Source organism: Buteo buteo, chromosome 19 (genome assembly GCF_964188355.1).
Source record: "Buteo buteo chromosome 19, bButBut1.hap1.1, whole genome shotgun sequence".
NCBI classification, from domain to species: domain Eukaryota; kingdom Metazoa; phylum Chordata; class Aves; order Accipitriformes; family Accipitridae; genus Buteo; species Buteo buteo.
Genome location: NC_134189.1, coordinates 5,313,189 through 5,327,780, shown reverse-complemented (window position 1 = coordinate 5,327,780; position 14,592 = coordinate 5,313,189). Strand labels below are relative to the sequence as shown.

Here is a 14,592-nt window from a genome sequence, read left to right as displayed (position 1 = left end):
GTACAGAGCAGGGGGAGTTCTGCAGGGTTTTAGATCTGCTTGGCTTCAGCAAGTCAGCACCAAAAGTGGCTGCAGCTCAGCTAAGTATCTGAGTCAGAGCATTCGACGTTTGTAGCTTTGTTGGGATGCAGTAATCTGTTTGATCATGCCTTAGGTTGAATAACATCTGGCCAGAGGAGCTACTGAAGGAGGATATTGTTGTACATAGATGAATTTGAGGAGAGGTCTCACAAGCTTCACTAAAGGGCCCAGTTCAGTTGGAGTTCCTCATGAAGTCTAATCTCCATAGCAGGCAAAATTGGGCACAGGCATTAGAGAAGGTGCCAACAGGCTTTTCTGACTTGCTTTGCAGTATCAGTTGAGATGTATCAGTGCTAGAAACAAGATCTTATCCTACAGCTAGACCATACCCTGTTCCACAAAATGATGAAAGTGGGTGGAGACAAATGGGAAGGTTATTGAATCTAAACAGACAAGAGATCTGCGGTCAAAAATACTGGACCTGTACACTACAGTCCTTTCTCCTGGGCTATGCAAGTAAATGAGCAAGGATTAGAGAGGGTATAGACACAGTCACACCTATCCTTTTCTTTGCACAGTTTCGTGGATTTGGGGGACAGGAATGATATTTTGAAATGGACAAATTTGATTATGCTCTTTCCTATCAGTGGGTATTTCTTAGGGCAAAGCTTTCTTGACCTTTTCCTCCAGGTAATGTGGTGTTAAGCCAGCCCGCAGCCATATTTGAGCCAAAAGGTACCTGTTAACACAGGTGTTAATAATAACAGACTGTCTCAGTGCAGTGCTTTTCAAAAGCACTGAAACAGGTGAGAAAACCCCAGAATGATCCAGCTGGAGCAGTACAAGGCCAAAGATGAATAAGCCTAAAAATCATACACTTACCATATAAGATTAAGGATATTGGCATTGTTTGTCTTTTACAGCAGTGAGAATAAGGAAAGCATGGCTGTGTGGGAGTATAGTTATATTTGGCATCACTTGTTTTTTTTCCTGCTGCCATGACAAAGAAGTTTGAAACACTACAATAGAATTTGGTAAATAAACACAAATCTTCTGTACCTGACTTCATAAAAGAAAAGCATGCCCTCTAGATATGGGACATGAAACTTGAATTGAGATAAATAGAGCCAGGCCCTGTTATGAAGAATTGTTAACAGAGGAAAGAGAATTTATTCCACTGTATTTAGAATCTCTCTAGAACCTACCAGAGCTACAGAGCCTGGAGCCTGAAATCCATTTCTCATTCTGGCAGAGTGCAAATACTGGGTTGCTGTGAGCTGCTGCGTGGTGCTTAGTTGCTGACTGGGGTTAAACTATGACAGTTGCAACTTAATTTTATTTTATTTCATTACTCTGGGAATTTCTAGAAGCACGGCTAGAATTATTTAAAATAGAAAGGAACAGGAATCATGAATAACAACATCCCTCTAGATCACATGCACTAACAAAATGAACATGCCTTTTGAAAAGTAGCTTTTTAAATAATTCCAGGGAAAAGACTTCTAAAAGTCATCCTCTGCCTATTGCCCCCAGAGCAAAATTTAGTATTTTGACATGGGGAGGGAGAAGAAAATTACTTCAGAAGTTTCCAGACATCTCTGGTTCCTTCCATCCTTATTTGTTTGCATGAAGACAGACGCATAAGATGCTTTATAAGATGGTTTGGGCTTTTTTTTCCCCTGATTTGTTTTGGCATCTCATATCATAGAAGAATTTAGATGGAATAACTGGGAAACATAAAGTTCATACTTTGATAGTGAATGCAATGAGGAGTGATGAGTTACTGTACAGAGATGAAGGCAGAATAGACAATACGTTCCTCATTTTAAAGCTGGGGCTGGCTCTGCTTGTGTTGGAATGTCACAGTGCTGGAGATGTGAGGAGAGATGCAGTAGCAGAAATTACAGCTGGCAGTAATCAGGATGAAGGAATGCACCTTTGCAGCCATTTGCGGGTAACAGAACAGCTCCTGCAGTTAGCCATGTCTAAGGTTAATAGGTTGTGCAGACTACAGTACAGACCTTTACAGAAGTGCATATTTCTAGTTGTTGCCCATAAAGCTTTCTGTGTTTTGCATGGATGCTCAAGTAACTTATTTTTTATTGCTCTATTTTAAGAATGACCAAAATTACAAGTAACTAGATACTTAATTCAAGTTTATTCAGACACCTCTACTAGGTTTAAAAAGCTGAAACAGTATAAAAATCCTGTTAGCTCCAAGATCTGTGCAATATATGTTGGTTGTTGTACTACTAGCATTGTAATCTCAGTGTGAGAGAATGATATGAGAAGACTTTTCTTTCCTGCATTCACTTTGGCTGCCCCAGACATTCAGAGTGGAAAGATTACTGCCTGTCTGAAAGAAAAAGGTCCCCTTATGTTCTATCTGCACAGGCATTCCTAAACCCATGTATTGGGATTGTCTGCAAAAGGGTTAAACAAATGCTGTCCTGGATATGCTAAGTCCCCTGAAAAGATGTAAACTATATATATGTTGTTTTATAATGTAATGACTTCTGCTTTTACATATACAGAAGGCAATCAACAAAAGAACTATGAAGTTGCAAAAAGATAAGGCAGTTATTAATTTATTTTTTTTAATCAGAAAGGCATACAAGATCTTCTATAGACAGAAGGCAAGATCAGATCTTGAGCAGGGCACAGAGGAAAGTGAGGGAGGGCACAATTAAAGTGTAGTAACAGAAAGAAATAGAAGGACCATTGGTTTCTGAGGCTAATATAGTGGGGACAGAAGTTATTTGCACATGGAACTCCTCGTCTACGTCTGTCTCAAAACCAAAAAGCCAAGTAGCATAAAATAATGCCTAACAGTCAAAACTGCCACATAATTTAGGTGGAATGTTACTTGGAAAATTTAAAACCTGTATCCTTTTAATCAGCAGATCTCACAGGGCAGCTGGTTTTGTGGTCACTTCGGAGAAGTATGAGATGAAATTTCAGTTCCATTGAAGGACAATGGTAAAAGGCCCGTTCATTCCAAAATTCCCTTAGATACCACCCATGAGATCTTTTTACCACTGCTTCTGTTGAGAACGGGGACTGGGCTCCATTCAGAAAGCAGCTCAAACTGTGTGATCTGGTCTTGATTCGTTTGCTTGCACAACCCCACTGCAGTGATGAAAGGAAAATGATCCAACTTGGCTTTTGGACCCAAACCTCAATTTTCATGTCTAACAATTGGGAACCCCCTTTTCTCCTCACCTAACTGTAAAATTAACTTATTTTCTATGTAGGTCTTTAAAAGTTAATAAACATGAAACACAATGACTATGTATTTTGTAGGGTGACTTTTCAGAATGAAAGTCTGATTTAAAATCAACATTTTGGATGCTCTGCTTTTTCCATTGATTTCAGCACACAGTGCACTCCACTTTGTCCTGCCTGATCTGGTTTCCTCTCTCCTTTCAGGGAAATCTCACTGCCTTTGGCAATATCTTTGCACAGGGATTCGCATAAATGTAGCCAAATATAAACATTTATATGAACAGCTAGTTCATTTAGTACTTGACTTGTTTTATTCCAAACACACACATAAATACCCATGCTCATGTGTATGAGCACCCAAGCATGAGTATGCCATGTTATACATATTTTACATGTGCAACATTAGATTAAAAAGCCCTGACTTCTTTTTTTTCCGCAAAGATTTTCTAGATATTTTTTTTTTTGGTAAATTATTGGTAAAGAATATTTTAAGTGATGCATACTTTTCAGCTGTATTCTGAAAGGTGCACTTCATTGTTTAAAATGTGCTGGATTTAAAAAAGAAACAAACAAAGAAAAGAAAAAGGGATCATCTGATCAACTGCTCCATTATTCTTCTCTTTTCCTGATCACCTCTGCCCTGGTATGTAGAAATTGGCTGATTTATTTAAATCCCAGGAACTCCCACGGCATATGGTTCATAAAGTAGTATTTACAGTGTGCATTGTAACACTTCATCACTACTAGAAAGACTTGAAAGTAATATGGGTTCATGTTGTTCCAAAAGAAAAAAGAGGATAAAAATATCTCTAATATTAAGATTTACTTTTGAGTCTACTGCTGTAAAATCAACTTTTGGAGAGGAACGGTATTTTCTGAGTGATAACTGCCACCCCGAAAAAAAACAAACCAAAACCCAAAAAAAACCCCTAGCCCAAAAAAACCATCCTCAGAAAGTAGTTCTTCAACACTGCCTTTTTTTCCCACAGCCTTGTGGAGCCCCCAACCCTGTCTGCAGAAAATGAAAGAGAGAGGGGTGGGATTAATGTGTAATTAAAGGGAATTTGGAAGGCTGAGATGTTGCGGAATGTTAGATCAGTAGCTGGAACAGCATGTGGTGTTCTTTAGGCAGGCTTCATTGAATCCATACAAAAAAAGAAAGAAGGACTGCTTGCCTGTCTGCTCATTTATCAAACAGCTAGGCTGAACTTTCACAGCTCCACAAAAGTGTTTTACTGTTTGCTGAAGTTTTGCTCCAGAAATTAAAGCTGAACAACCTAGCCACTCTGAGTCTATGCTGCATTTTTGACATCAGCCACGGTGTGCAAAGCTCTTGGAAACCAGTGCAGGTCAATTTTTACATGATACAATGGGAAGATGATTGTACATTTGCTAAAAAAAATATTACTGAAGAAATGGTCAAATATGTGACATTGTAATGTCTTTATTTATATAGCACCTTTTGATCCAAATATGTGTTCCAGAGCTTTCAGTCATCAATCAGGATTAAATATTTATCATGATAGCAAAATGGCTAATGGAGAAAAAAAAAATCTATATTATTTAATCAATTTTAATTGATGTTTTCTTCTAGTTGAGCAGTTATATTTCACCTGGTATGCCTGTTTTCCTTTAATATTAGTTAGTCCCATCCCCCCCCCCCAAAGAAGAAACATTTAGCTATTTATATAATGAAAACACAATTAAAATAGATTATAAATTTAAAAAGGAAGAAATTCCTTTTGCGAGTGAATCTTCACGGCTTATTGCAGTCTTTCTTGCATGACTGTTTTGCCAGAAGAATTTTCCTTCTGCAGCAGACCACACTGAGAATCAGGTTCAATCCTGTGAAGTGCTGAGTGCTGCCTTCCCAGCAACTACAGCAGAGCTTTTTCATCAGGACTAGCCTGGTTGATAGAGGCTCTGATTACTGAAGGCACAATCTACATCCATTAATCCATTTCCTAAAATGCATCTGGCACTAAAGAAGTTTTGTTTTACAGTAGCAATGTTCTTTTAATCTCTGCTGACAGTCCAGATTTTTTATGATACCCTGCTGTTTCTGAGATGCACTTGTTTTCCACAGAGGATAGATTGATTCCGAGCTATCTTCACAAATGCAACAGTGAGTCTTCCCTGGTAGAAGTGGTGTCCCTGAAAAATACCAAAATCTTTTCAGGGAATGATCTTTTAGAAAAAGGAGTGTTTAATGGCAGGATTGTGAAGGTCTGTAAAGAACTGTGGCCTCCAAAACTCTCAAAAAGGAGAGTTTCCTCTATTTGCAGCAAAACCAGGTTTGTTGATCCTGCAAACTGACATAAATAAATAGTAGGCCAATTCTAAGTACAATCCTCCTTAGTTTAGAGGCAGAACTGAACTTAGATTTTTAAGGAAATGTATTCTATTCCGGTAACTTCTGAAAGTCTTTATTTAAATTAATGGTAATTAATGGAATTATACTGAATTTTAAAGTCTCTTTCCTCTCTTTCAGTAATGGAAAAAATCAAAAGCTTTGTTTCTGTTTTCTCTTGCCATGTATTTTGCTGATGTCGCAGTACAGTTTCTCTGCTTTTCTGCCTTAACAGTCTATATTAAATTAAGTATTAGCAATGTGCTTTTCAACTTTTTCTAATATCAGTTCTACTTATTTGTAGATAATAAGGCAACAGTTTCCACAGCTAACAACAAGAAGACTTGGAACCAGAGGCCAATCAAAGTAAGCAGCGTATGGTAGTATTATCATCTCACCCAGGGCCCCATATGGCTCTGGCTTTACTGAATAGAATACTATAAGATCAGGGAATAATTTGTCCAGTTGGGGACTTAAAACCCAACTTTGATGGAGGTTCCATTGTAGTCTTCACATTGTGTTATTGATTCAGTGGTGATCCTGCAAACGTAGTCTAATGGAGGCCTTTTACTGATTTCATCAGCAATGTTTTTCATCTCAACTCACTTTACACAACGTAAAGGACATTCACACCCAGGAGTAATGGAGCTACTGTCGGAGGCTGGGAAATAATAGCTGGTTAACATCATGTTTCAGTTTAGAGGACAAGTGGCAGAATGCTATCTGGAATTTAGGTAGGAACATACATTGGCCTAAACTGAAATTGTCCACAAACCTGGATTTAACCACCATTTTTCCTGTGTAATGAAATCCAATATATCTTTAAGTGATCAAGGAATTAGTTTATTGCCTTACCCAAAAGCTGGTACTTCCTGAAAACAGTTCACCCTAATTTCAGAACGAGAAATTGATTCAGAAAGAAGAATGCATTTCCTGGTGTATTTGACTTTTTCTAGTTGTTGACAAGATGTGATTCTACTAATTTATAAAGAGGATACAGTGATGTTTTATACTTTTTTCTGCTTGTGGACTCCATGAATTTTTTCCAGTGGAGCTTTGGATCTTTTTATTGCAAATATACATGTATATTGTTAGGGAGCTTATATATATGTATCTATCTGCTTTTCTTGATTAGCTTTCACAGAATCCTACAGGGTAGTCTAAGGGTAGTCTCTGTAGATCACAAGTGGAAAACTACAGAGGTGGAAATGAAAACCTGGGACAGCGTTATCGCGAAATTTTGCTGGTAGATCTTCTCTTTCGAAACAAAGCCTAGAAACAATATTGCTAAATGCTGAGAAACAAACATGCTGTGAGAATTGAACTTACATACTAAAGCTAGAATGACCCACTCTTTAAAAGAAAAAAGAAATTAAGATGCTAAAAGAAATGCCATTAAAATTAACCTTACTGTGCTCTTCTAATAAGTGGTCCATGCTGAGCAGTATCTTTGATGGGACCAAATGTCCTTTCCCCATCTTGAGATTCTCCTAATTTTTATAACTAAGCTTTATTTTTCTAAGGCGGCCATATTTAAGCAGCTAATTGAAGATCTGAAATCTCTTCCCAAATGCAAATTCAAAGCTACCATAACATCACTCATAACAAAACTACCAGATATTTCTCAGATGCAAATCCTAGGCTAGCCCAACAGCATATTAGGAAAGCATGATAGGTCCGGACTCAGAGAATCAGGATTTAGGACTGAATATAATTTCTGTGGAGGTTCATAAAGATAGAGTGAAAGCATGCACAAGTTGCTTTATGGAAACATTCATATGAGAGTACCCTCTGTCAGCCATCAAATCACTCTGACATTGGATACAACTTTGTTATTTGTTTTCCTGTTTAATGAAAAGAATGAGCACCACTGTAATTCCAAATTGGAGCTCAGAAGTCTCTCAGAGGGGCAAGATGCTCTTGATTTGCTAACTGAAGGTATCTTGCATCTCCAAAAGCTGTGCCTCTTTACTCTCAATGAGGCTAAAAATCAATGAGACTTAATATTTCTTGCATATTTTCCCCCTAACCTGCATGCCTATCAGAGGAGCTTTCAGGTCACATACTCCTCTCGTGCCACCTTTGCAATGGTTCTGCTCCCTATCTAGCAAGTAAGAAGGGGTTTCTGTAAAGCATGCTGTCTGTGCTTGGCAAAATCCTTGGCCCCTGAGAGTCCTTGGTCACCCCTATGAGGGAGAAATAGTCACTCAAATTTCACAGCCTCAGCAGGTGTGAAATTGAGTTCTTCTGCTCCAAAAGAGGATGCCTAAATCTTCATCAGTGGTTAACACCCCAAGAATTATAGCATACAGAGGAGTCATTCTCATTTGATCCAATGAAGAGGAGAGGTATAAACACACATGCATACATACTACATGCACACTGTACTTCTTTACAATAAATACACTCCTTGCTAGACCTAGCACAGCTGTTAACAGAGCTCTGGTTTTGTTTTCAGAAACATCTGACTGCATTCCAATTAAGTTTTACGTAAAGAAATTACTTTAGACATTAACACTTCAGTCCCTTTATCGCCAACTGTGCTGACTGATTGCTGCCAGTATGATTTTCATTCCACTTTCCTGCTACTGCCAAAGCAAATTCGGCCATAGAAGTGGTTAAGATTATCCGACTTCACACTGTTCTGCCTTCAATTTTTTTATAGCACGGCTGCCTTGTAACATTACAAAGTTCAGAGCTACAGTGGTGCTATACTGTTGGTCATCAGTTGTGAGGCTTTCTTTTTTGCAGCTGGGTTTATTGCTGTAAGCATGCAGCTGTTTTCTATCACACCTAGCTTACAAACAGTTCCAATACAGGTGAGCCATGAGAAGGCAGCTAAACATAAAAGCCAATTTCTTTCTGTACTGTAGTTTGAAACTCTTCAATTATGTACACAAGAGGTTAGTTAAACTGATGGAAACTACATGGTGTAAAGGGAAATTTGCTTTTTCTCTAAAGGAATGCTGCAGATGCCGGATTCGTGAGAGTAAAAAGCATTCCATTATTTACCACAAATATGATTGTGTTGTCTGCATGTTATTCTTCTACAGATCAAACTTTCAAGCACTGTTTATTGACTTAAGTTGGTTTTTTCTTCTGGTAGAAATACACAAGAATCTTTGTAAACTGCACAAGTGAGTTTTTGCCATTTGGAATGGTAAAATTACTGAAGGAGGAAGCTATCTGGAAAAATTTTGGAGTTAATTTGGCTATTGCTGTCTATATGATTTTGAAGCTACCTGGAAAACTCTTTTATGTAGTTTACTGCCAAGTGCAATATACCACAAATTAAATAATGCACAATGAAATTCTACTACATTTTCCAGGCTTTCATTCATTTTTTTTCTTGAACTAATTTAAGCTGAAACTTGACATGAGACCAACCCCTGTTTAAATTGCACAAACCTCTCAGTCCATCAAGAACTTTTGCAGTCCTGCTTGCTGTGACCTTTTTCCCTTTTTCCCCCCTTTCCCTCAGCAATTTGTGGTGCTAGCTCCCTGTAGCATTTCCTTTCGGTTCCCCAACCCCAGACGTACTGCACAGGACGCATGTGAGCTTTATGGCTCTTACGTGCATTGCATGCATGACAGCTGCTAGAGACCAAACTGGGGACTTGAGCTGCAAGCTGGACTTGTTACCGTTCAAGCTAAAAAGCCAAACTTCTACAGCTGGTGTTATAACCCCAGTGTTAGCACAAACTTGCCATTAGCTATCTGTAACAGCTTAGGACCAATCTGGAGCCTGGTTTCTTCTGGTGTGGAATACGCTTTTTGGCCTAAGCCCTAATGGCCTTAGGAGCTGATAGTGTGGCTTCTCAGGTATTGAAGCTAGGAAATCCCATTCATACTAATGTTTTAATAAATCTCACTTGGATTATTCAATATTGAGTTCAAGATAGCTTTTATTTTTAATGGACAATATACAATGTCCTCAGTGGGCATGGCAAGGGAGCCACACACTAGAAGTTTGCTACAACTCCCCAGGCCTCCTCTCAGCCCATCTGTGCTGGTAGACAAGATTAGAGCTTCCAGCTCTTTGCTATGACTTTCTGCTGGAGATTATGACACGCGTTGATCTGTCAGTAAGTGACTGAGAGAGAAAAAAGGAAAAAAGTCACCTGAGTTAGTTTAAACTACCATCACATAGAGATAATTCTTTCACTAATTTAATTGATGACCTTTGTAAAATGAGCTGATATTGCCTAAAGCAAACTTGGGTCCATTCAAGTGAACAGATCTGCTGGCAGCACTCTGAAATCAGTAATGTCTGGGGAATACAACAAACATCCGGCGATGGTAACTTCTCCTGCCACCACAGTGGGATCCAGAAGACAGTGTCTCATAATGGTCTGATAGGGTTTTGATAGACTATAAGGAGAGAACTGGAACGTCATTGAAACTTCTCTCTAGGAAAGTAGGGTGAATCAAAAGTATATGAGCAATACAATCTTGTGATGCCTTTTGTAATCATTAAAAATTTAGCTGACGGGTTGGTAGTGCCTACAGTTGAGAAACTGAAATAAAAGTTAGCAAATTATGGAAGGAATAAGATTACCTTTGCTGCTTTGATGCAAGAGTTAGGCTGGATAATCAGTGCTTCCATTAACACCTATAATAAAGCTAAGTTGTAGCACAAACTTGTGCCATAAGGCCACCAATCCGTTCTTATAGCACAGCCACACCGTGCAATTCCCACTGTGGTCTGCACAAACAGAGTTACAGTGTTGCGTAGTATCCCCCACTGATATAAGCTCAGTGCTGATGCTAAGTTATGAAGCAAATAATTTCGAACTGTACATTTCCTACCATTCATTGCTTTCCAGCACAAGCCTTTTTCTCCCCTCTTTTCATTGAAGTGTTTTCAATTTTTGAAACATTTCTGATCAACTCATTTGCAATACAGGCTCATGCTTTTCAGGGATCAAACCAGCCCTCAACAGTCTGAGAATCAGGGAGCTGAAATAACAACAGAAGGGCCAGTCCAGAGGGTCTGTACCTCTGCTTATTGCTAAACTGAAGGAGCAGCTGCACAGCAGAGCTCTGCCAACAAGTAGCTTTAGGATGCTTTTTTTTTTTTTATAACAAGAAAAAAAATATGGAAGTCCATTATTTTCCTGCCCTGCAACAGATTCAGCTTTATTAACTCTGAAGAGAGCTACTTTTACCAGAAGGAATGAAAATTGGAAGCCCAATATATTACTGCAATGTTCTGCTACTGAATCAATGCTTGTTAATAATATATAAATTATTCCACAGTCTGTTTTGTGTAGAAGTCATTAGCATTATCAGTTTCTCTTACACCCATATCTTTTTTTTTTTTTTCAATTTCAAACAACCTGCTTTATAAAATATACATCTCTATGTATCAGGTACCATTATTATGGAATTGCAGTGAAAGAAAACTCCCAGTATTATGATGTGATGTATTCTAAAAAAGGAGCAGCCTGGGTCAACGAAACAGGAAAAAAAGAAGTAACCAAACAGACAGTGGCGTATTCACCACGATCCAAACTGGGAACATTACTGCCAGAGTTTCCAAATGTCAAAGATCTAAATCTGCCAGCCAGTCTGCCAGAGGAGAAGGTAACGCTTTGGAAATCTTTTCTTGGCTTGTCTTGGTTTTTTTCCCCTGCTTTGGATGAAAGCTTTATCTAAAATATAAAGACTTTAAATTAGAATAAGTTTAATAATGCTTTGACGTTATTTATGGGTGACTTAATTACTTCATATAATTGGAAGAAATATCTTCCCTTAAAATAGGCAGCTGACACTATCAGCTGTACAATATTTCTAAAGCCTGTGCACACTTTTTTTAAAGTTACATTACATACAGAAGGTGAGGTTTGAGGGTAACTGTTTTTAAATGTGTTATAGCTCTTAAATCTGTGAACACGTTTGATGGCAAACTGAAAAACAGTTCTGATGCTTTCTTGAGCAGAGAGGGACTTAGTGTATTTCTTATCCTTCTAGACTAGAAATTAAGAGAATCCTATCTGCACATATGACAAAAGTGCTCTGGCTGCTCTTGGTTGAGCTTGCTAGTTTTCTGGTGCTATTCACATGTGTAGTATCAATGTAAAGTGGACAAAAGAATAGGGTTTTATAGTTCTTTATGTCCTAATTAGGGCCACATTCTCGTCTTTGATCTCACTGAGGCTTTTTGCTCCTCTTACATTTGAAGAATCCCCATTGACATAGAAAAATCCATGAATTCAAAGGGAGAATTTACTTTTAAGAAGAAAACTCATCTTAAAGCTAATCTAACTAATCTAACTAGACTCTAACCGATTCCATTATTTTTGCAATTGTGCATAGGTAAGATAAGAAAATCTTAATTTTGGTGCTCTATATTCTGATAGTTTTAAAAGTGAATTTCTTAAAGTAGAATGATCTTTTGTGTGTCTCCTTCTCATTCTTTTTCAGGTTTCTACCTTTATTATGATGTATAGAACTCACTGTCAGAGGATACTAGACACTGTAATAAGAGCAAACTTTGATGAGGTATGGTTAGAAACTACAGTTGTAGTTTAATGATACATAAGGTATTAATGGATCTGAGAGCTTATTTTGAATGTGATATTACAAATTTCTGGTTTTGTGGTGGCCAATCCCTTTCATGAGTAATGAACAATAGCTATACTTGAGAATATAATATGTGACTGATAGCGTTAGATCTCACGACACTGCGAGTTACAGGAACGAAAGCAATGGGAATGTTTTTGTCTCTCCGTTCACCAGCAGGATTAAGATAGCAATACCCCCTTACAAGATGTTGGACAATCCAGTTCTTACAACTCAAGAAGTGTGTCCACCACCACTTTTCTAAGCTTTGAGTTGGGACTGAGCTCTGTCTGAAGGAATTCTTTCTGAGCTTTCAGCACAAACCCAGGGCAGGTGCCACAGGCAAAATGGTGGGCTCTGCTGGTCTATTAACAATGGTGCAGGGTGGTGGTGGGCCTACAGCCTCCCAGATATCCCAGAAAGCTGTAGTTGCAGTCTCCAATTCCTCAGTTGTACTGCAGTGCAGCTAGGAACATGCGCACTGCTCAGCAGTTGATACCATCCACTAGAAATGGATAAGGTTTCTACTTGCTGCATATCTGACTGAATCTGAGGGTTTTCTGGCAGTGCATGCAGACAGCTCTATAATTAGAGCTGAAAAATAAAACATTTCTGGAATGCAATCAGTTTTATATTACATGTAGAGAAGACCTCTAGTCCAGGAAAACAAATCTGACTATAGAGATGCTGAGGGCCTGATGCAAATATGACAGCCAGGTCCCAGAAAAAATCAAAGGGAACAGGTCTCTTGACTCCGCCTTTTGAACAATGGCAAGAAATTCCCTGCATTTCTTCCTCTCACTGTTTAATTCTTACACTCTTCTGGTTTAAAGCTGAGGCTCTTTTAAGTCATCGTACCCAGTCAAGATGTTTCCATCTGAGAGAAATATGTGACATATTCAGGAAGTTTTGCCGGATGAGTCTCAGAATACTTTCTTAAGAGCAGGGTGTTATATTTTGTTAGGGAATCTGTTTGTCAGGATCAATAGTGGGGAAGGGGCTGAGCAGCAACAATATATAATGGCAAATATTCTTTACTGCACCTGGTGTGGTTACTTATTTTCAGTACTGATTGCGTGCAAAAGGTTATCACTTATGAATGCCAGTGTTCTGACCCCTGTAGAACTGATCATATCGTTCACTGAATAACACCTCTATTTCCTACATGAAAATTTTCAGAAGGATATTTTGCTGTGTCTGAAATGTCCTCCCCATTTTCTTTTTTGTCTTTATCCATTCTTTCTCCTCTTTCCTTCATAGTGGAGGAAAGAAGAAATCCAAAAGTGTAGTGTTTCTTTCCAAAATGAAGACAGAAAATGGTATATTGACCCCTGTAAGCCATGTGCTATCCTCTTCTCCCTCCCTACCCCAAGCCCTAGATTGCATTCCTTTGTATACAGGGACAGAGAGCAAAGAAAGAGAAAAAGGTTTGACACGTGGAAGCCAAAGAGTTACGCTCACCAGCCACTGATGGAAGGTAAAAATATGGTGGTTCCTATGGGTGTCTCTACTGTAGTAACACAAAGACACCCTGTCACCAACTCAGAATGTCTCCTCACCCTTTGGTTGATTATCCCATTGTGTGCTGCGTTACAGTATGAGCCTGTCTAGTTAAGGAGTATGCCTTGCCTGCATTGTGCGCCATCAGTCCAGCTCTGGGGCTGAAACAAATGCTGTGTAAGCAGGATCATTTAAAGAAAATGGTATTTGTGGCCTTTGGTTATTTTAATTTAAACATCCCTGCTTCTTCTCGTGATTGCAGGTTCAAAGTTTTCTTCTGCACTTTTGGCAAGGGATGCCTCCTCATATGCTGCCCGTATTGGGTTCTTCAACTGTAGTGAATATAGTGGGAGTTTGTGATTCAATTCTGTACAAAGCGATTTCTGGAGTTTTGATGCCAACGGTACTACAAGCATTACCTGACAGGTCAGTATAGCTAGCAGCACTGACCACTTTTAGCTCAGCTGTCTTTGTTATATGTCTTTTCTTCAAGAATGGCACCAGTTGTCAGAAAGCTGCTTGCTGCCACCCACTTCTTGAGTTTAAATCACAGTGCCAATTCAAAGGAGTTGAAGAGCTGACATGTTCCTGAAGAAATGTTCAGATTTTAGCAAGACTTGTATTGTGAAAAACTTGTTATTTTTTGTGTGATAAAAGATACCACCTTCTTGGTTTACTAACATCAAGCTGATACTCATGTCCCAACTTTCAGGGAATATCAGAAGGCTGCGGGCTGCAGAGTACCACACTGTCTTCTGAAACTTTCAGACACTTTTCTGCTAGTCAGGGATAACAACATAACAGTATTCTGAATTATAGTGACAAGAGGAGCTGGCCTGGCTGCTTTCTTTGTCAATACTCACATGTCTCCATATACACTCTTGGAATCCAATTGTTACTCTGCTTGCCTGTAGTATAAAACATGAAGATTG

General features: G+C 38.7%; 1 protein-coding gene across 2 annotated transcripts in view; it reads left to right on the top strand.

The window, feature by feature from the left end:
* RFX4 (regulatory factor X4) overlaps positions 1-14,592 on the top strand; it is a 98,144-nt gene that overhangs the window by 40,141 nt on the left and 43,411 nt on the right. The window contains exons 5-8 of one of the 2 annotated variants that reach the window (XM_075050820.1): positions 5,901-5,962; positions 10,969-11,182; positions 12,023-12,100; positions 13,923-14,086. In XM_075050820.1, coding sequence (XP_074906921.1) covers positions 5,901-5,962; positions 10,969-11,182; positions 12,023-12,100; positions 13,923-14,086 — 518 coding nt within the window. The remainder of the gene's footprint in view (positions 1-5,900; positions 5,963-10,968; positions 11,183-12,022; positions 12,101-13,922; positions 14,087-14,592) is intronic. The other variant, XM_075050821.1, reaches the window with a different exon arrangement.